Genomic DNA, 21,419 nt, shown 5'->3' with positions numbered 1-21,419 from the left:
ATCCTTCTTGAAATATTGTACCAAGGAGATGAGAATGGGAGCATCTGGCTAAAGGAAGAGTCTAGTTAGCTAGGGTTTGCTGTACAAAATCTAACACACATGGCAGCTGTGATGCCATGTATGCGCTTTTGTACTGGGCCACATTTGGGGGATGGCATTAGGAGGATAGGTCAAGAAGGTGGTTGTGCCCAAGTCTCATTGTGGTCTGACCATTCCTGCACTGATATATAACCACTGAATCACTTGGTCATCTTCTTGAACTGCCCAACGGGGTTGATGACCTTTGTGTTCCCATTATTACAGAGCTGTGCAGGGGCAAGAATGGGAGAAGGCACTTTGATACGTACGCAGAGCCTCTTCCACCTGCAGGATATTCCTCCCTGAAGGGGGAAGGCAAGGCTGAGGGTGGAAGGGACAGTTACCAAGCTCTCAGCATCACCAAGACCAGCATCCTGAGCTCAGGCAGAGGACACTGGCACTGAGCGTCAGAGGTACAACCCAGTGGAGGCTCCTCCACAGTCCTTAGGTTTGTTCCAATCATGACAGATACTAACTTCTCTTGTTTCAAGACCTGTGGGATGAATGCATTCTATACACCATGGAACCTGCCACCTTGAGAAAAACTCAAAAGAACCAGCCAGTACCGATGCCCTCTCTCTAAAAGGGCTATGTTCTGGGAATGTGGCAGGTTTCTGCTACGTGATTAAGTACTGTTTACAGTACTGTGTATATAATATTCTTATTAAAATATTTAATCTCTTATTTAAAAGACACAATGGGACTGAGAGGAAGAAAGTGATATGATTCCAGCCTATGTTCCTGGCTCATATGGCCCATATTTAAATTAGAACCTGACAGTTCCTGAAACTTGTAGACCTATCACTATTGTTGGTTTCCACAATGAATTATGATGTCTGTAAGCTTGAGGGTCAGCAAGATCAATATGGTGACTTCTGGACACAGGTTACCCTTAGTCCTAAACTAAGAATGGTGGTGGTGACACCTGTAATCCCAGCACTCAGGAGATTGAGGTAGGAGGATTGCAAGTTTGAGGCCAGCCTGGTCTACATACTGAGACCCTGTCTCAAAAAGCAGAAACAAAGTGAACAAAAGTAAATAAAAAAGAATACCACTTGACTTCCTCAAAAAGAGCACCCTTCTAGGTTGTATAGCCTACAGAGTCTTTTAAGTTTCATAACAAATGAACAGTCTTCACGAAAGATATTGACCAATTTAAGAATGCCCCTGAGTTTTGAAAACACATATAAGTACTGAGAAAAACGTGGTCCCTTTGAGCTAGACACTTTCCCTTGAGAATTAAATCCACAGTGAGCTAAAGTGGAAAGATTGAAGTCAATAAATACTTGACTTATCTAAGAAAGGAGATAAGATGATGGAGGTTTGAAGCCCTCTGGAATCTAGCAGAGTTTTTATATCATGACAACAAACATATGTTGTTACAAACATGAGTAAGGCATATTCTTACTCCTTCAAGGAGCTTAGAATTCAGGGGAGAAAAATGCAAATAAAGATGTTAATTTCAATAAAGGCAGAAGGAACAACAATACACACACAAACCCAATTTAAGAAGAGTAATGAGTAAGAGCGGCGTGTTACAGATAGTAATTCTGAAACCATTTTCCAGTCGATAATCTGCCCTTTGTGGAGCCAGGAAACCAAACATGAACTTCACTCCTCACCCCCTACTGCAAAGCTGGTTGCATCCCTCCTTTTCTTCCTTACTGACCTGAGGGAAACCTCCAATTTAATCAGAGGCGAGTTAATTTTTCTTGTAGGAGGCCTCCCTTGGGTCCCAACCACAATGGGGTCCCTGAGAGAAGAACTCAGGGGCACATGCTCTCCCTGGGGAATGTAACATCTTCTAGGAAAAGAAAAAAAAAAAAGTTTTTCAGGTGGAGGCTGCTTTTTGTCTACACTGAAATCTAAAAATGGCAGAGGAAACAATTGCTTTCTTTTGAGTTTCAAAGTCTAGAGTAGTTTCCACCTCCTCACCTGAAATAACTTCCTACTTCTTAAATTCTTCAAGGTTCAGTTGGAGATCCACTTCCCGTAAGAGGCTTCCCTTGAAATCAGGACCCTCTTTCAGGCATCCTTGAAGTCTAATTTGACCTCTTTCCTTAGCAGAATGCCTTATAGGGACCCTAACATGGTAAAGCTTTTCCTTTTCAAAAATTTTAGCAGATATTATCTCCTTTTTTGTTTTGTTTTTGGTTTTTTTGGTGGGATTGGGGTTTGAATTCAGGGCTTCAGTCTTGCAAAACAGGTGCCCTACTACATGAGTCACATCTCTGGTCCACTTTTGCTCTAGTTATTTTGGAGATGGGAGGGTCTCACAAACTATTTGCCCAGACTGGTCTTGAACTGTACTCCTCACCATCTCAGCCTCGAAAGTAGCTGGGATTATAGGCGTAAGCCACTGGTGTCTGGATAGATTTCACCTCCTTTGAACCTCAAAATAACTCCAGACTTCTGGCTCCATTCTCTTCTGACTTTGTGGCAGAAAACTGTGCCTACTAGGGTCAGCAGACTTAAATGTGTGTGTTGGCAGGTGGAGGGGGTCTAGCAAAACTACTTCAGCAGCATGCTAGGTCTGCAGCACTGTGGAAGCACTTTACCTTTGTGAGGTCACTTAGGGGTAAAATGTGGGATTGTGAAGAGGATCACAAATACTTGTAGTGGACCACTGCTCCATGACCACTTGATTTTTGAGTGTCTCTAGACCATTATCCCAACACTGCCTAGAGTTCTGCCTCAACAGTCAGCACTCAATGAATGAACAAGTACTCAAGGAGCATTAGAAGAAGGTACTTGTCTTTTTCTGCCTAAATTCCATCTGTTCTTTAGTGCTCCAATATGGTGACTAGACAACCCAAACGGCCATTCAGAGAAGAGATTGTTAGAGAGAGAACTCTAAGCAGCTTTTGAAGGGTGTGTAAAGCCCAGATGATGGAATCATGGCCCATGCCAGCCAGCAATGAGATTTCCTGAGTAGGCAGTATAGCCGGCTCTTGTGCCAAGTAGCTTGGCTACTCTGCCTCCTTTGAAAACCCATTACCAAATCATGGCAAGCAAAATTTAATTTTAAAAAGGGAAATGATTTATGTGCTACAAGAATAAAGAAGTGACAGAAGCAGGAAAGCCTGCATACATTTCATTTTTTGAAATTAGGTCTATAATTTTTTCATTAAAGAAGGATGCCAAAGTTAGAAAAGCCAATGCGTCCTAAGCAGAAAATTATACAGAGGTGTATAACGAAAGTCCTGTCAGCATGAAAACTTCATGTCTTACAGAGTCCATGGGAACACAGGGCTGTTTACTATCTGACCCTCTAAAGAGTTCTAGCTCTTAAAGAGCCCTTCCCTCATATCTGCTTCTTAGATGGGAAAGAAGCCATGGGAAGTAGGGCAGGGAAGAGATCAGTTAGGCTGGAACTTTTTCCAAGTACACTGTATGCATCTACGGAATGATCACAATGAAACCCCCTAGTACTATTAATGTTAATGTATGCTGAGGGGTGGGGAGAAAAGGACAAGGGCAGAAGCAAGGAGACTAGAATAACAGAGAGTTGGGGGTGGCAACCAGCATCACAGTGTCGTGATTCCAACTGGTTGTATTTCAGAGTATGAATCTTCATAGTTCCTTTCCCGACCAAACCACATATACTAAGCTGTCCAATTAAACCCCACAGGCCCTACTGTGTACGCCTTACTTAGAAGGCTGGTGATCAGATATTCATTTCCAGTTGGCCTGATGTCAGGCATCCTGGCTGCTCATTCTGAGTGGGATCTGAGCTAGAGGCAGTCAAGTGGAAGGGGCAAGACCATGATGTTGAGTCAAACAATCTGGGTTCAAATCCCGCTTTGACCACTTACTGATTATGTCATGTTGCTGTGATAAAATGTCCTTATCTGTCTGTCACATGGGAGAGAGCAAGGATAGCCACACTATACACATATCTAGTCATTCATTTAAACAGCATTTATTACACATCCACTATGTGCCAAGCACTGTTCTGTTCCTTTGGGCACACAGTTATGAACAAGACAGAAAATTCACTGCTTACATTACCAAGAGTTTATGTTGTAGTATATGGGGGGAGTGGGGAGACAGACTGTAAACACATAGATAAACCATTATCACAGCTAATTTCAGATAATGATGAGTTATGAGAAGATAATAACACACTGGGTGATGGGATAAAGCTGGACTTTGGAAGAGAGATGGTCAGAGATCATTTCTCTGGGGGGAGACATTTGATCTGAGGCCCAAATGATGAAAAAGAGCCAGGGGAAACACATTCCACACAGAGGGACAGACATCAAGGATTTCTGGGCTGAAAAGATGTTCAATGACTTTTATTACCAAATCATACCTCATTTTCCCCAGCAGTTGGAAGAGAGGTATAAAATAATTTGTGTGTGTGTGTGTGCGCGTTTTTTCAGTACTGGGAATTAAACTCAGGGCTTCATGTTTGCTAAGAAAGTGCTTTACCACTTGAACCAATCCCCCAGTCCTTTTTTTTGCTTTAGGTTGTTTTTTTTACATAGGGTCTAGCATTTTTATTCTGGCCACCCTTGGATCAGAATCCTCCACCTCCATCTCCTGCACAGCTGGGATTACAGGCATGTACCTGCTTGGGTTGTTTATGAGATAGTGTGTCACTGACTTTTGCCAGGGTTGGCTTCAAACTGAACCACCATGCTCTGATCTTGTAGGTGTTTTCTGAGGAGCCACTAAGCCCTCAATATGCAGTTAAGTCATATTGGGTGATGTAAGAGGTAGAGGATTCAGTTGACAGTGAGTACTCCAACAGTGCTTACCAATTTAATCTTTACAATAAGCTTGTGAGGGCTACTCTTTAAGGTGCCGTTGAGGTTTATCTTATACTTGTCCTTCCCCTTTCCACATACTGCAAGGTAAGCACTTTAAGAGCCAGCACATTTCTGTCTTGATCACAACTGGTGTGCAGAGGGACCAGAACAGAAGTTGGCCTCAAATAATGAGTATGTAATAGAGCTGGTGGAGTGGTTCATGTGGTAGGCCAGTATGAGGCCATGAGTTAAATCCTAGTACTGCAGAAAAAGTAAGTAGTAGACACTGGTTAAGTGAATGAATAGATGAATGAATGAATGAACACGTGCAGATAACTGTGTCAGGTGTTGTGCTAGGCTCTGAGCATTGTCAGAGAGCCTCACCACAGTTGAAAGGACTTGAATCAATCTAGTTCTGCTGACAAGATAGCATGAAGGAGACCAGAGAGCATCTCTGTGTGTGAAGAAGATTTTTAAAAGGAGAATATACAAGCCTATCATGAACCTCATCCCACCACCCTGTGAATTTTTTTAATGACTCAGTTCTTTCCTATGGTATATATGTGTTTTTTTATAATTGATAAAAATATTTGTTTCACCAGAGAGGAATATGTTGATCTTGTCATTGTAATGGGATATGACTTTCTTGCTTTTCTAGATGAATGCTAGGTGAAATGTTAGCCAATATAGACACAAATCCTTTCTTGTGGGGTGAACAAGGGTTTATTTTACCCATAAGTCCAAGGAGTGTTTAATAACCCATTGTGTCTACTCAGCTACAAAAGGAGTACAGAGTTATTTTAAAATCTCCTTTTAAGGTCCAAAAATAGAAAAGAAGTCCACTAATCCTATAATCCATATATCATGAGTCCACAAATTAATTTACAGTGGCTACATAAAAATTCTTTTCATTAATTTCCAAAAGAGTTGGTATCCAAGCTTCAAGGCCTCCATCCAAGGAAGTCTGCTCTAAAGCCCTCCTTCTGTCTTACTGCCCTGGAAGTTGAGCCCATACGTTAATCATCACTAGTACCATGGAGCACATCTGATATACCTCTAACAGCAGATTTATTTGGGTTTGGCTCACTACGTTGTATCACAACCATAACTTTCTCTTTGTTGCTGTTTTGTTAGCACAATGCAACAAGGAGACAGTTACCAAGAGTGACTTGCTTTGACTAGTCTCTAGTGATAAATGAAACTTATAGCAAACCTCTAAGATGAGGCAAAGAGATCTCTGAAGGTCAAGGTCATCTGCTTAAACAGCGATGGACAAGAAACACAGCTCTTTTCCTGCTATCTTTCAATTAAAGAAAAATGTCTACCTTGTTATCACTTGGGAGATTGGTGGGTGCCATATACAGGTAGCGAAAGCCTGCACATGGACAGAAGCCAGGAACAAAGCCATTTGATCATTAAGATCCACAGTGACCATGAAACCTACTTTGGCAAGGTTAAAAAAAAAATGTTTACTCACTTACAAATTCCCATGATCCTTAACAAAACAACTGCCTTTCCTTTCATTTCCAGAAAAACATGTGATGTTCAGAGGGGAAGAGGCAGAGTACAGCTCGGCCTTTAAGCTTCAAAATAATTTTGTATGTCTTGAGTTTTCTTTCATGAAAATTCAAGGTTTTGTCCCCTCATCTCATTTCTCCGTTTTGCTTGTTCCTTTTTTGTCTATAATGTCATTATTTCAACTAATATGAAAAACAGAAAGGAAAAGTTCAATGTAGAGTCAGAAAAGCTTCTTTAAAACATATTGTAAAAAGTAGACAGCTTTTCAGGTCAGGACCCAAGATCCTTAGTGGACTAAATTTTTTTGTTATGCAAAGAACAGAATCATTCCCAATGAATACAAGGTGCCCAAACCTAAGACCCCAATAGAAACAGTAGAGAATCTTTGTTCCTCAAGATGATTTTTCTTTAAATCAAAGGAGCAGAAAATTCTGAGCCTTGCAAGTTGGCTGTGATTGTCCAGTTTTATAGATGGGGTGAGTGAGGGACCTCAAACCATTTGTCCATAGCCATCATCGGATGGCTGAGCTCTGATTTAAAGGAGGCCTGTTTGTTTGTGAATTCTGAACTCTTTTTATTGCACTCTGCTGTCCTCTTTACCAGCCCCACAGCAGAATATATATCTTCATATTGACATTGCCCAGTCCTTCTCCCTGAAGATAGAGCTCATGGTGGTTCCACATAGACTAAACACCTGATGACAGCACAGCTCATCTCTGCTTGCCCATGAATGAACACAGCCTGTCTTTAACCCAATCCCATTCCTGGGGCAAAAAGCACACAAAGACACCTGCAATTTCCAAGAAACACAGAAGCATGACTTCAACTTACATCTTCTTGCCACTCAAAACTCAGTCCAAAATAAAATGTACCTTTTTTTAACAGGCAACCATTTCTTAAGCCATTTAGTCCCCCTACTTTTAAGATCCAACTCCATCTCACTTACATATATTGGGTGGCCTTACACCTCTCTAATAGGAGCCAGTATCTTAAGGTTATTCATTTATGTACTGCATTGCGTGTGCTTCTGTTCGAATTTAGCTGTCAACACCTCACGCTTGTAAAATCAGTCTGTGAGATATTAATGTAACCATCACACATTACAACATGGTGGACACTGTATTTGTTCTAACAGCAAAAATAGGCAAAATATTTGCCTGTGTGCATTTTCTCTAAAGCAAAGACAATAACACAATATAAATGACAGTATGTGTTTTACAGAAGAATTATTACAAAAAGAGGTAAAAGCCAGGTTGAGTATTGTTGGAGAATACCATAATATCAGGAGATTCTAACAGGACAGGAGGGGGCAGGAATTATGCATAGGGTACAGATTTTTATGAAGAAAAAATTCCCATTCATGTCACTTGCTGCTTATTGTTACTATAATCTTATTTTCTAACTGCACGTACAATACAATGAGTTTTCACAATGATTTAATGGGGAATCCAATGCTTTAGTTTTAAAAATAGTCAATTCTCTTGTGCTAAGAAAGAGCACGTTGCCTGTGGAGCTGTGTAACTGACAAGATGGAAGAATGCGGACAGGATATCGAGGTTGAAGCTTTTCAATCACCTACCATTAATATGATTCAATTTATGCTTATGTCATAGGTTTAGACATTGCACAGTGCTGCAAGCAAGGAAGAGACTTGAATAAAATACAGTGAAGAAAGCAGATGGTATGCTATCAAAACCCTTCAAGCCTAAAATAACCTTTCCCAAGGAAGGAGGATAGTTAATTAAAACCAGGATATATTTACTCTATTCTGAATATTTCAATGTAAATAAAAATCAAACTGACACAACTGTAATATTGGATTAAATGATGAAATTTCATCTCTTCTATTTTTCTTTAATAGTTTCTAATCAAACTTTTCATTAAACAGCTTCATAAAATTCCATGGAGAATTAATTTACAGGGAGTCGTTGTAGATTTAAAAGTCTACTTTTATTGTTCAATTAAACTTGTTATTCAGTGGACAACATTAAAAAACAGCAGGGACAAGGGAGCTGTCTGGACAGTTGGGCAAGGTTGTCCCAAAGAGCAAAATCTCTTTTCAGAGATGAGTTCAGGGAATGCAGTTAACCCAGAACGAATTGTAGGGTGATCCCTATCCCAGAGAGAAAGCTAGTTCCAGTTTCAAAGTTGCTGCCTGGATTCTCTCCCAGGCTGGGCTCACTGGCTCACATCCATGTTCCACTGGTAGAGAGGATATCAGGCTACTTATAAAACCCACCTTAAGGGTAGTGACCAAAAGCAGAACAAACCCAGTGGAAACCAAAATTGACCAAGTAAAAGAAGAATCAGGACATGGGTTTTAAACAATCTACACTTTTCCAACAATTTTTTTAAAAAACCAACCTCTATGTTGTAACTCTACCATGAGGCTTTTCTTGACTGCTTACCCTGATTGCTGTCTCTAGCCGCCCCCCACCTGCTTTCTGTGCCACTCACGGAATACCCAATCACTGACTTTTTTGAAACATTAGTTAACCTTTCAAGTACATTAATCCTGTCTTCCCCAGTTAGAATTTAAACCCTCAAAACAAGCAATGGTCATGTTTTATTTTATCTTTTACGTGACCCCTCCCAACCCCACTCCATAATCCCATTTAATAGAAGAAAGCAAAAAGTATATTAGTTAATAAAATAAATATTGCTCAATCATAGGAAAACAGACACTGTCCTTTTGAGAAGGACCTTGGAGGTATTTTATGACAATTTATGAATTTCATGTGTCAAAGGTGTAGCTGCTAGATGCCATAAAGTCTTTGCCATCAGCTCTACAATTCATCCACCTGGTGATATGGCTAATAAAATTTGATTTTTACAGCCTAGGCATACTGTTACCTAAATTACATTTGACCAATTACTGAAGTCACCAAACGTGTGGTACAGAATATATACTGTGTAGAAAATTCATCTGTGGGCCCCCTGGCACTCTCGGTAATCTGACAGAAGTGTTTCAGTCATCTGGCAGTGTTTAATATTAGGAACATTTGTTTAATGCTAGTCACTAATTAAATTTATGTTCTTCTACCAACTGTTAGTTGATTGGAGAAACCCAATGCCACATTTTTAGCAAACACTTTAACCCATGTTGATCCCAAATGCAACCAGTGGAGGTTTAAAAAGCATGTTTTCTGGAAATTTAGATGTTCAACTAAAAGTGGGAGGTAGGAAAAGCATGTGGTGAAATTGCTCATATAGGGTCAAAATAGGCTTGTTTGTTCACTTGCTAACATGAACTACTTTAAGTACAAACTATTTGAAGTACAAATTTAACTTTAAAAAAATTCAATATTCTAATTATTAAGCTAGCCCCCTAGAAGCTCTTTCAAGGTAATTTTATTCCAAAAGAAAGCTTCCACTGTATGAGGCTGGAGAAGAAAGACAGCACTAGAATTAGCTATACCAGAAGAAAGTTCAAGAAAACATTCAAAAGTCAGATGCTTATGTTTGTGAGAACATTTAAAACTAATTTAGTATCTCTTAACAACCATTGTGATCATTGTTGAATTGGAACTTCTTTCTATTACCAGTTCTAGATGTAACAGCTTTGAAACTCAATGACTAATAACTCTTAAATTATCCAAAAGGTTAAAACACTTTTTTCATTATATTGCATTGTGAAACTCTAATTTTGAATATTCTTAAGTGAAGGAAAGCATTCTTTTAGCTTTATTCTGTGTAAGGAATTTAGAGCTCTCTTGAGAAGCAAGCAGGACACAGAGTTTGGGAGTAGGTGATATGGAAGAAAAACTGAAGTATTAAATAGCGGAGATCTGTAAATGCTGATCTGAAGATAAGGTATTTTAAAAATGAATTGGATACATTTGTCTGTTAAAATAAAAAGATTATTTGAATATTAAAAAGATGACAATAAATATTTCTTTTAAGAAGGAAAATATACTTGTACAAACATTATTACCCTCTCACAGACTGAGTCATTTGATAAGCCAAAGTTGTAAAAGACATCTGAAAAAACAATTTATAACAAAAACACAAGTCATGGCCTTTGGACTCTAAGGAGTTTAGATCTTTTTGTTTCCCTCCTTCCTTCCCAGCTTGGGTTATCAGATCCCATCCCTTCAACCCTGGCTCCTCCTCTGCTCACACATCTTCTTACACATATCTTCTTACAAAGTCCCTCCAACAGAGTTGCTGGTGTCTTGAAGAAAGGAATTGGAGAGCAACATTGTAAACCACACAAAGGTCTACAATGGCTGAGCAAAGTAAACAGAATTTGAATAATCTGCAAACAAGGGATCCTTGGGGACCCAGGCTAGAAATAGCCCATTCTAGGCAAGGAACTTCAACCTCTTCTTTATTCAGGTGTGTCCATGAAGGATTCAGCAGGGGTCCATCATTCTACTCAAGGGTGGTGATTCCCAGAAAGGGTAGCATGAGGTGGGGGCTTTTCATGCCTCTGTTAAGTGTAGGAATTCTCAGTTTGGGAAAACCACTGATATGATACAATCTCTTCAACAAAGATGAGAAAATGAGAGTACAACTGTCTTGGCTTGCCTCCCATCAGACACTGCACCATTCCAGGTTTCCCAAACTGAGATGTGGTATATTCTTCCCAGCCCTTCTGTCTCTAGAGACACATGACCACTAAACTGTGCAGATATGCAGATAAGGATATGTGTACACATATCCATCTTTGGTGGGCATTATATGTACGTGTGTGTGTGTGTATGTGTGTGTGTGAAAAATTCTACTATCTATCCATCCATTCATTTTATAATAATGAAGTGTTTATAATCTGAGCATTTTGACAGTTCCTTATAAAATGGAGTGATCCGCTAAATTTTTTTTAAATCACTATTTGTATATCTAAGGCCCCTAAAGTAAGAACATGAAGGATTCCTGTACGAAAGTTTCAATTTCAAGGTCAACCAATTGGCTTCAGATTATATCGAACAACAAATTCTACATAGTAATCTTTTACCAATGTTAAATAGGGTCTGCCAAGAAGGCAATGACTCCTTATGGTACAGAAATTTGGGGGAATGGAAGGACTGGGGTAGCACATAGGCTTGTAAAAATAATTCCACTCTGCCACACTGCTATTTATAAGAACTGAAAACAACTATTCACATGCACAAGTTTCAGGTAGGGAAAAAGAAAGACTCACCAAATTCATCGCATATACTCTCATTTTCTATGAGAGTGGGGTGATCAAAGGTGTCTCGACAGTACAGGATCTGAGGGTTCCTGCTGACCACCGCGATGCCCCCCAGGGCTAATGCAAACTGGTCTGTTAGAATGGAAGATGGCTTATCCTGGATACGCTTCAGCATAGAGCGGTATCGGCAGTATTGAGGATAGCTGAGAACTATCACGTTCGATTCTTCCTCATCCTCCCCTAGACAAATGAGAAAATACTTCCATTATTCCCTTCAACAAATGGCATTTTTTCAGTGATCACCTCTGGTGTTGTACTAAAGATGTCCTCTCCAGCAAGGCCCTTACCCCAGCTCATCTTTATTCCAGTCTGACAACACCAAGTGTCCTCCTGTTCCATGTCACAAATCCAGCTCACGCCTTCCAAAGCCTCATGTTACTGGCTCAGTGTAACCCCTTTTGGAGAAAAGAGGAGTGGGAAGGAATCCCCTTCAAACATATTAAGCAATGTTTGTGTCCCCAGTGAGCAGTAAAACAAGCAACAAAAAACTGTTTCAAGAGAATCTGACATCTATTTTAGGCATTAAAGTCTTCATAATAGGAAAAAGAAGAAATTGTTGAGTTTCTTCACATTTATTTCTATAGTTTTGTATTGCTTTTATATTGGGTTATATAAGATTTCATACTTTTTTCAGTGCTTGGGACCTCTATAGAGGTTATCTGACCCTTAAGAGATGTCCATGAATCCAAAAAGCATTTTCACCTGCCCTGGGGATTCTTAGTGCTCTTCACCAAATATTTCCTATTCTCTTTATGGACCTGAGAAAGGCTGTGCTCATGCTCTTTTGGGAGTCTAAGGGCCATATGACTTGTTTTGGCCAATGAAATATGACAGAAGTGGTAGCTGCTTTAACAGCCAGAGTGCCACCGACCACAGTCTCTCTCTATCTTTGTTCTGGCCATCTGTAATGCTCAGATAGCAGCTACTCTGCCAGTCTGGGTCTTGGAGTAAAAATAACATTGAGCAGGGCCCCTGGTTGATCCAAAATAGATGCATCACATAAGCAGAAAATAAACCTTAATGCTTTTAATGATGATGATTTGGGAGCCATTTGTTATTGCAGCATGATCTATTCCAACTTGATTGATACATCCACCTTCTTTACCCTCCCCACACCCATACCCCCTATCTTTTAATGTTCCCCGAATCCATCTGGTAACTTGGCACATCTCAGGGAACCAGGCTGAGAGGGTTCCCCAAGCACTCTTGTGAGAGAGTTCCATCAGAACCAACTTAACTCAGGAAAATATTTCAGCAAATTTAGGGAATCTTCCTTCCTCTTACAGTGATCACAATGCTTATTTACACCCCACTATATTTTGTGCTCATTTACAAAAACCAGATTCAATATAGACAAATCTTTCCTTCATCTTAAGCCTGAGAAATGGCAAACACCCCCTTGGTAAGCTGCCACCTGCACAATGTCAAGCTGAATTTAGGCTCCATGACCCACTTTGCCATCACTCTCCATAACCACATCACCAGCACAGTTGTAAGAAATTCCCAGACTTGTCACTTGCTTATCCAAAGGGAAACCACTCAATATTTTGAGCCTTTCCCATGCTGCAGGGAATTGCACAAGACAGTTGTTAAGGATACCGACATTATCGTGGCCATCTGGTAACCAGTGGGAGATGAATGAGTAAGGACAGAACATAATGATGGAACATAACCAGTACCAATGGAAGGTGTGCATGTGACCTCTTCAGATAGGGGGCCAATACCCAGATGTATTTCTAATTATGTTCACTTAGTTCCTCAGGCTGGAGGTTTCTCCATGAATGAGATGTTTAACTGCTTGCAAGATGGTATCTTTTAATGGCTTACATTTCTTAGACTCCTGCCTGGTTTGTGGGCAGCTACTTTATCAGCTGGCATACTTAATGAAAAGGAAGTATGTTTACATGGCAGGCAAGACCTCACATGAAAAATAGGTTTGAGATGCTTATGTATGTCCCAAAACCTACCAATGTGAGATCCTTAGGGTTCAAATCTGTGATTGTTTTAGTTAAAAAGTTTTCGTGGAAATGTTCACCAACAATTGTTAGAACTCCATAGTATATAAATGCTATCTCAAGAAGTAGTTCTCGATGTCACTGGCTCTATGCTATGCTACATTTGTTTAAGATGTTATGACTGAGGGAGAGGGAGGTAACCATGGACTTCCAGAACTTACTTCAGGACCTAATACCCTGTCCCATACACAGTAAATGCTGTGCAAATTCCTGATGATTCCACAATTGTACTTTGGAGTGCCACTGGCTTTCTGTGAAAGGGGAAAGTTGCATCAGTTTCTCCAAAGGTTCTTAAAATAAAAGGAAGAAAATGATGTTTTCGGGTTGAATGAAGGTGAAAGAACAGTTGACAGAGTTGGTTTCATGGAAGAAGATGTCACCTGGACTAGGATCTACTTCACTTTCTTCCTTGTCCCTTCATTCTTCTGTTTTTCTCTGACCATTTTTCACAATGACACCATCTCTTCCTAATTCTCTGCTCTGGATGGAGTTAGCTCCCTGGAAATCTTTTGGACTTAGACATGGTCTCATTTTGTTTCCTCATAGTTCACAACATTTATTCCACTTTCCTTCACACAGTTCTTGAAACACTAGCTAAATCATGAGTCCTTTGCTCTTTGTTGGAAGAAAGACAGCAAGTTCCCACTACTCCTAAGTCATGGAAATGAGTCCTACCACTATCCATTGATTCTGGATACAGTGTCTCTAAAGTTATCCTGGGACTGCCTACATCAGACTCACATAGAACACCTCTAAAAAGACAGACTCTGGCTGCCATCAAGGATGACTGGCTCAGAATCTCTAAGGTTGGGGGTCAGCAATTTACATTTACAACAAGCATCCAAGCTAGCTCATGCACACTAAACTTTGAAACCAGCATTTCTGAGTCTTAGTTTGGCTTTTTGCATAAACATATAGTAACTTATTTAGCTTGGGTTTTGAAATATACATATAGTATACTTTAAACTATATATTTATATTACATGACACATAGATATATTTATATATTCCATGTAATATGTATTATGTACAATATGTAATATATTGTATACAATATAGTCTATATAATACCCATAAATATATAAATGTACAGTTATATATATGTGAATATATATGTACACAGTTGTCAGGTATAGTTTTATATATATATATATATATATATATATATATATATATATATGAATATACACACATACAGACATACATAAAACAGTTGTCAGATACATCTTCTTATTTGTATTTCTCTTTGAAACCCCTGAGTACCTAGAACAAGCACGGGACTAAGCTTCCTTTTACTTGTACTTTTTCAGGATTATTGCTGGTGTCAGAGAAGACAGAAAATGGAAAGAAAAAAAACCTGCTAAAAACATGAGAGACTATTTTCTTTTTTTTAGTGATTAAAAAACAGTGAATTTTATGAAAGTTTATTTGTTTTTCCTTGGATAATTTCATTTTCTTTTTATTGTTGTACTGGGTGGGGGTACATTGTAGCATTTACAAAAGTTCTTACAATATATCAAATATATGATATTTGAATTCACCCCATCCACCATTTTCCTTTATCCCTCTTCCCCCATTCCTAGGACAGTTTCAACATGTATCATTTTTCCATTTACATACATGTGTATACAGTATTTGCACTATATTCACTCTCCCTTCACCCTTTCCCCACACCCTACCCCCCCGCCACTGGTACTAACACTCCCAGGTAGGCCCTGTTCTGCTCTCCTGTTCTCTAATTTTGTAAAAGAAAACAATGACATTTTTGTTTGTTTAAGACAGCTATACAGGGAGCATCCTTGTGACATTTCCATGTCTATATGTATTATAAACCGAATCGGTTCATCTTTTCTATTTTTCTTCTTTCTACCCTAGTCTCCTACTTATGGTAATTTCAACAGATTTAAAAATTCTATATTCATTCTTGTATAGAGAGCACATCAACCATTTTCACCTTCTTAACTTCCTTCCTTTGCCCAGCTCCTGGGCAACCATTTTCCTGTTTAGAAAGCAGAGCAAGTTTTAATGCTACTTCTGGTACTGATAATAATAAAACAGTAAAGTTTACTAAGGTCTTTTACAAAAAATGTATGTTTTTTCCCTCATGACAACCCTATTCACAGCACCATTACATGTTAATATTCCCCAATTTAGCAGTAAGAAAACTGAAATTCAGACACCTAAGTGACTAGTCCAAGATCTCTAAGAGCTAGAAAGTGATGGAGGTTAAGACTGCAATCCAGTATCTTAACTCTAAGTATGATGAACTTTTTGTTATCACAAAATGTCTCAAATAGTAATAGTAGTAAAAATAATAATAAAGATTTAACTAATTTACAGTATTATTAATGAGGATAATGGCCTTTGAGCAAGTAAAATATGAGACTATGAGACTTCTGTTTTACAGAAAGCTACAATTCAGTCAGTTATAAGAGAGAATTATTCTCCTCTGGTTAAGTAAACTTGTTATTATTGGGGAACACTGAAATTCTCATCATAGAGATTTAACATTATTGATGCATTTTTCACATGTATTGACTTTCTACCCATGTGATAGGAAACAACACCAACCTCATGTTTTGCAAGCCTAGTACACCTACCTCTCAATAAACTCTTCCCATATTAGGAGGCTAGATACTTAGGTGGGATCTGGTCTAATGTGTCAACACTTGGTGATCCCTCAACAAAAATTATGATAACTTTCTTGCTTATAAACAGAACTATCAATTTGGACCAGAATTTTGGCATTGTTTGGACTGAGGCACATTTCCAACCTTATTCCAGCCTTATAATTAGCCATTCCTAGAGGAACTGCCTTTCATATTTACAAAACCAGAGAAAGCCATGAGACTCTCAGGACTCTTATTTAAGTTAACAAAGAATATGAGGTAACAGAGTAAAGAGAAGATGCAAAAGAAAGGCAAGACCTGGAGGGACGAGGCAGTGTGGGTCACATTTTCGCTGAGCAAAAACACTCTGAGTCACTGTAGTTTAGACAGCTATGCTTATTTTACTGCAGAGACATTTTTTTTTTCTCAAGACAAGGTGTGGTCACTTTAATGCAATAGGTATATAAAACAGTAAAAAACCAAGACTTAGTGGAAAGCTTTTCAGATCTAAATGTCTATGATCCTATAACTGCCTCCTATAAGCTTCTGCATTAAGTTAACTTCCTCCTAACACAGCTACAAAATATTAAATTGTTCAATACCTGGCATGTTTTATTTTGCCCTAGTACACTGAGAAACAAGTAAAACCAAACAACCTTTTCAGAAATTCTTATTTAAATTCGCCAGCTACTCCTTTCCTCCTTCCGTATTTCATGTACACATAAACAAATACTCCTCCGCAGTTAACCATGAAACAAGGGCTGCCAATAAATGCTATGTCAGACATTTTCCCCTTTCTAATTCATAAGAGGCCTAGCAGATAAATCTAAGAATGAATAAAGAAGGGATAAATTGCACATTTGTTTAGCAAAAAGACAAACAAAGTGTTCCTGAAACAAAGATTTTCTTTCAGCCACACCCACATAGGAAAAGAAATCAAAGTACTACCCTAAGGAATATTCTTCTAATACACTCTAGTTGGTGGTAGTTGGTCAAGTTATACGTACTCAGTTGACTCAATTTTAGTCAACTGAGAATGATCAGCAATAAAGTCTGGGACTCAAGACTGAAATGTTCAACCACAACTACGATATTCTTTTAAAAATCATCTCATTCCTCAATTCCTCCTCCCCACCAAAAAAAATGTGAACATACTTGTTTTCAAATGAAATATTCAAAGGGTATAAGAGATCCAAAAGAACTAAACTCATTTCAACTTTAATGAAAGAACTTCGCCTATTAAAAGTTAACACCTAAAGTACACTGCTTTTAATATTCAACCCAAATTACTCTAGTCCTGTGCTTATATCATAATTACACGTTTTGTTAACCTCTCTTAATGTCGAATTTTCACTTATTTATATATTTTCAAACTCCAAAACAGAATTCCACAGAGAAACTGTAATTATAACATGAGCCTCCACCCAGGCTTGTTGAACAGTAACTGTATACCCTTGCTTTAATCCTCAAAGTGGGACTGGGGGTGGGGTAGTGATGGGGGAAAGGGTAAGAGCAGGCATTCATTTTGAATAGCACATTGCTCAAGTTGTCTTTGTACAAAAAAGAGATGCATGAAATAGCAAGCACAATGAATTAATGGAGCATTGACTTTCAAATATCCATAATGCTATTTCTTTTTTTAAAAAAACAGTTAATGGTGGCCAAATGCACAGGAGGTTGAAAACACAAATTCTGGAGGAGAAATTTGTTTTTATCTCTTACACAATTTAGAAATGTAACTTTCTTTTTCATTCTGGGGAGGTGGGGGAGAAAGGGAGGCTTACTTCGGAAACATCACACTATTATGCTGACTGAAAACCACTATAATCTACTTCTAACATCAGTAAGCTTAAAAAAAAATTCTTTAAAACACCCTTCGCACCAGGATTTTATAGACCTGGTGGAAAAAATATGCGTGTTCCTTCCTGTACCTAATTACCTCAACTGAAAAACCTGCCAAGCATTTTGCCCTTTAGTTCCCTTAATCGTATTAGGGTAAATGCACTTTGATGCCAATAGAAACAAGCATTTAAAGATTTTCACTTAAAAGATTCCAAATATGTATGAAAGCTAAGTTTGAAACATAAGGACCCCTATGATCCAAAGACAGCAGTCTAGTTTTCTTTCTAAGCAAATATGAATTTACTCATGTTATAAAACTTGATGTCTAGTTTTGAAACAATTTAAGTAAAATAATGTCAATATGAGAGGCTCTCATGATGATTTATGCTTCCTTCTGTGACTTTATTACATTAGACATTCCTTTCTCAAAGGTTTATACTTTTCACTGTGCTCCTAGCAACCAACCAAAGAAAAAGCATCAACTTTATATACCTGGCACTATTCCAATTCTTACTGCTATTGACAACTACACCGAAGTTTCCATTTAATTGCTGCTCTGTTGTGACACTGAATATTTGTCATAATTAGGCATTTCCTACTTTCTGTCCATTCATCTTTGATTATTACTGAAAATGATTTTTTTAATTTCAGAAAACCTAAGCATGAAAATTCTACAGATAAGAGTAGCTACAGCTGTTACTATCATTACCAACATTGTAACATGCAGGGAAAAAAAAAAGAATATAATTTCTCGGAAGGTAATTTTCCTTTCAGTCTAAGTGCTCTTATTCATCTTACAGTTACTCAATGATTTCCTGTTCTAATTACAGGACATTATACAGAAAGACATTTGTAAAAGGAAACTGCAGCAGGGTATATGACTAAATAGCTTGAATTGGTTGAAAGTGTTTAAAATTCCAAAGTTGTACATCAACTTTATCAATTCGTGGTTACAGCTCTGTGTAAATGTGCAATGTGGCCCATCTATTCTAAATCTCTCTTAAAGCATTAAACTTAGTACTCGAAGTTAGAACACATCAAAGAAGAAAATACATTTGCAGTTAAACTGATGTTAGAGAGTCAGGTGGGGAAGATAAGTTGGTTTATTTTTTCTGTGTGTGTTTTCCCCCCCTCATCAAAGCTGTTAAATTGGAGGCATGCCAAGACATGGAGTGGAAAATATTAATAATAAAAATAAATTAAATGCCTGATTAAAAGGGAGAGAGAACAAGATTCCATCCGGAATAGAAATGAAAATGCCACAAACTATTTCATGAAAACACACTGTGACGTAAATTACACATCAGTATTGCACTGTTGTGGTTATTTTGAGAAATGGTTTGTACTGTAAGTCAGCTGGTGCTGCCCCTCCCTTAATGATTTTGTAATTCTCTACACAGTAAGCAAGCGAGGCAGGCCTGAGATTGCTAAGACAAAAAACAGACCTAGCCATACAGCACTGGCAATAAAAAGATAATGTACTTTTAACATAACAGAACAAGGAGATTGGCTTTATTAACTAAAAAAACTACTTTAAATGGTCCCCAGCTTGCCATTTGTTTTGATAAATGGAAACACAGATCTTCCCAGGATGGGCAACAAAAACATCACTGGAGAACTTAAAAAAGAAAGAGAGAGAGAGAGAGAGAATGTGGGAAAATATATCAGTGTGTGGTTTCAAATGGAACAAAGAATATTTCAAATACAAAACCAAGGTTCTAACCAGTTGTTTCCAAAAGCAAGCCACTTAAAAGAGATAGACACACAAATATAAAAATATGTAATGACATGTTAATATCAGTCTTTGCTCTTGCTGTTGTTTCATCACTCAAAAAAGAAAACAACACAAACTAAATTAAAACTAAGCACTGCTATCACTCTGAGTAACAAATGAAGTCACTGGGAAGCCAGCCAGCTCCACCTCCAAGGTTCTCCCAAAAGGCCAGTGGAATGACAAGCCACATTCAGGAGCCACTGTAGATGTCATTTTGAGAATTTTGCATCTTATTTCCATATGGCTCATCTGCTTCAAATCTAGATGTCACACAAGACAGGAATCATGCAATAAGTATACAGTGAGACCTCATGATGAAACTGATACATGTAGGTACAGTTGTATCCACGTGTGAGGGGTGATTCTAGAGTCCTGACCCTTAACTTGCCTCCCCTCCACACAGGTTAAGCTACAGTTGTCATTTGTAGTATAAATCAGTTTTAGGAGCTGCAGAAGAAAATATAAAGAACCCACAGATATCAGGAAGCCAGCGCCTAGACAAAAATTTTTCCTACTCCAAAACTCTGAAGTTTTCTCAGAGATTATTTTACTGATTGATTTAATAGTGACTCAGGTAAGGCTAGAACTTAGTTATACTCAAGCCCCCTCTTGGTTTACAAGAAACTACCAGTAAGCCTGAATCAGTCCCTATGGTTACCTTGACAAAGTTATTGTAAGAGGAAGAAACCAGGCTATCATTAGCGGTACGAGCCTTAAAAAATTAAAATAACTTCTGCTGTCTTTGCCCGGGGAATATCTATGTGGCTTTCATTTTTCAGATTGTATCTTATGTCTGCCATCATTGCCAGGATCACGATTCTGTTACTGCAGTAGCTATATAAACCCTTGACATTTGAGATATTCTCCTGAGCCCCAATTCATGAATAAACTTAATTAAGGTGCGTACTGGGCAGATCAATGGCTGAATGGTTAACTTCCACACATCAGTTTCTCAGCATGTGAGATCCAAACTTGGGCACTAACAAAATGACAAGTCACTATTTGTCATGACTTTCATGGCCATGATTATTTCACAAATAGTCAACGCTATTTAGGCTAAATCTAATCATCACCAACATATTTTTATATCAGAAAGAAGTGTGCATAGAGAACTAAACGCCAATGTACGACTGTTTACAATTCAGCGCCCAGCACTTAGAAGGGACCCTGAACACCTACATACACATCCACACAGATACTCCTATGTGTAGAAATATAAGGGACTTCTAACTTGCAATGAAAGTGCCCAGCTACCAACAATAATTCAATCAAGTTAAATAACACTTAAGGTCTTGCAAAAATACCTGTCATTTTAAGTTTTAAAAGGGAAGGTATAAAATGTTCACACTCATGTCTTTTCTTTAATAGCCTTACTGAAGCTACAATTCATCCCTTTAAAGTGCATCCCTCACCACAATCAAACTTAGAACATTTTTATTACCCCAAAAGTAATCCTGAACCCTTTTGCCACCACATTCCCCACCAGTCATAATTTCCTTTCTGTTTGTATAGATTTGCTCATTATGGGCATTTATTATTTAAAAAATACATATTTTTAATTTTTAAAAGTGTTACAAAATAATGGGTTTCTTTATAAGGCATTTTCATGCATGTATATTATGTTTTTGTTTATTT

General features: G+C 38.2%; 1 protein-coding gene across 3 annotated transcripts in view; it reads right to left on the bottom strand.

Moving 5' to 3' along the window:
- The window catches only part of Arid5b (AT-rich interaction domain 5B), a 174,825-nt gene that overhangs the window by 76,612 nt on the left and 76,794 nt on the right, over positions 1-21,419 (bottom strand). For all 3 annotated transcript variants that reach the window (XM_074078952.1, XM_074078953.1, XM_074078954.1), the window contains one exon: positions 11,494-11,724. In XM_074078952.1, coding sequence (XP_073935053.1) covers positions 11,494-11,724 — 231 coding nt within the window. The remainder of the gene's footprint in view (positions 1-11,493; positions 11,725-21,419) is intronic.

The sequence above is a fragment of the Castor canadensis genome, chromosome 7 (assembly GCF_047511655.1).
Source record: "Castor canadensis chromosome 7, mCasCan1.hap1v2, whole genome shotgun sequence".
In the NCBI taxonomy this organism is placed as follows: Eukaryota; Metazoa; Chordata; class Mammalia; order Rodentia; family Castoridae; genus Castor; species Castor canadensis.
The sequence above is the reverse complement of the archived record's forward strand: the minus strand, read 5'-3'. Positions and strand labels throughout refer to the sequence as shown.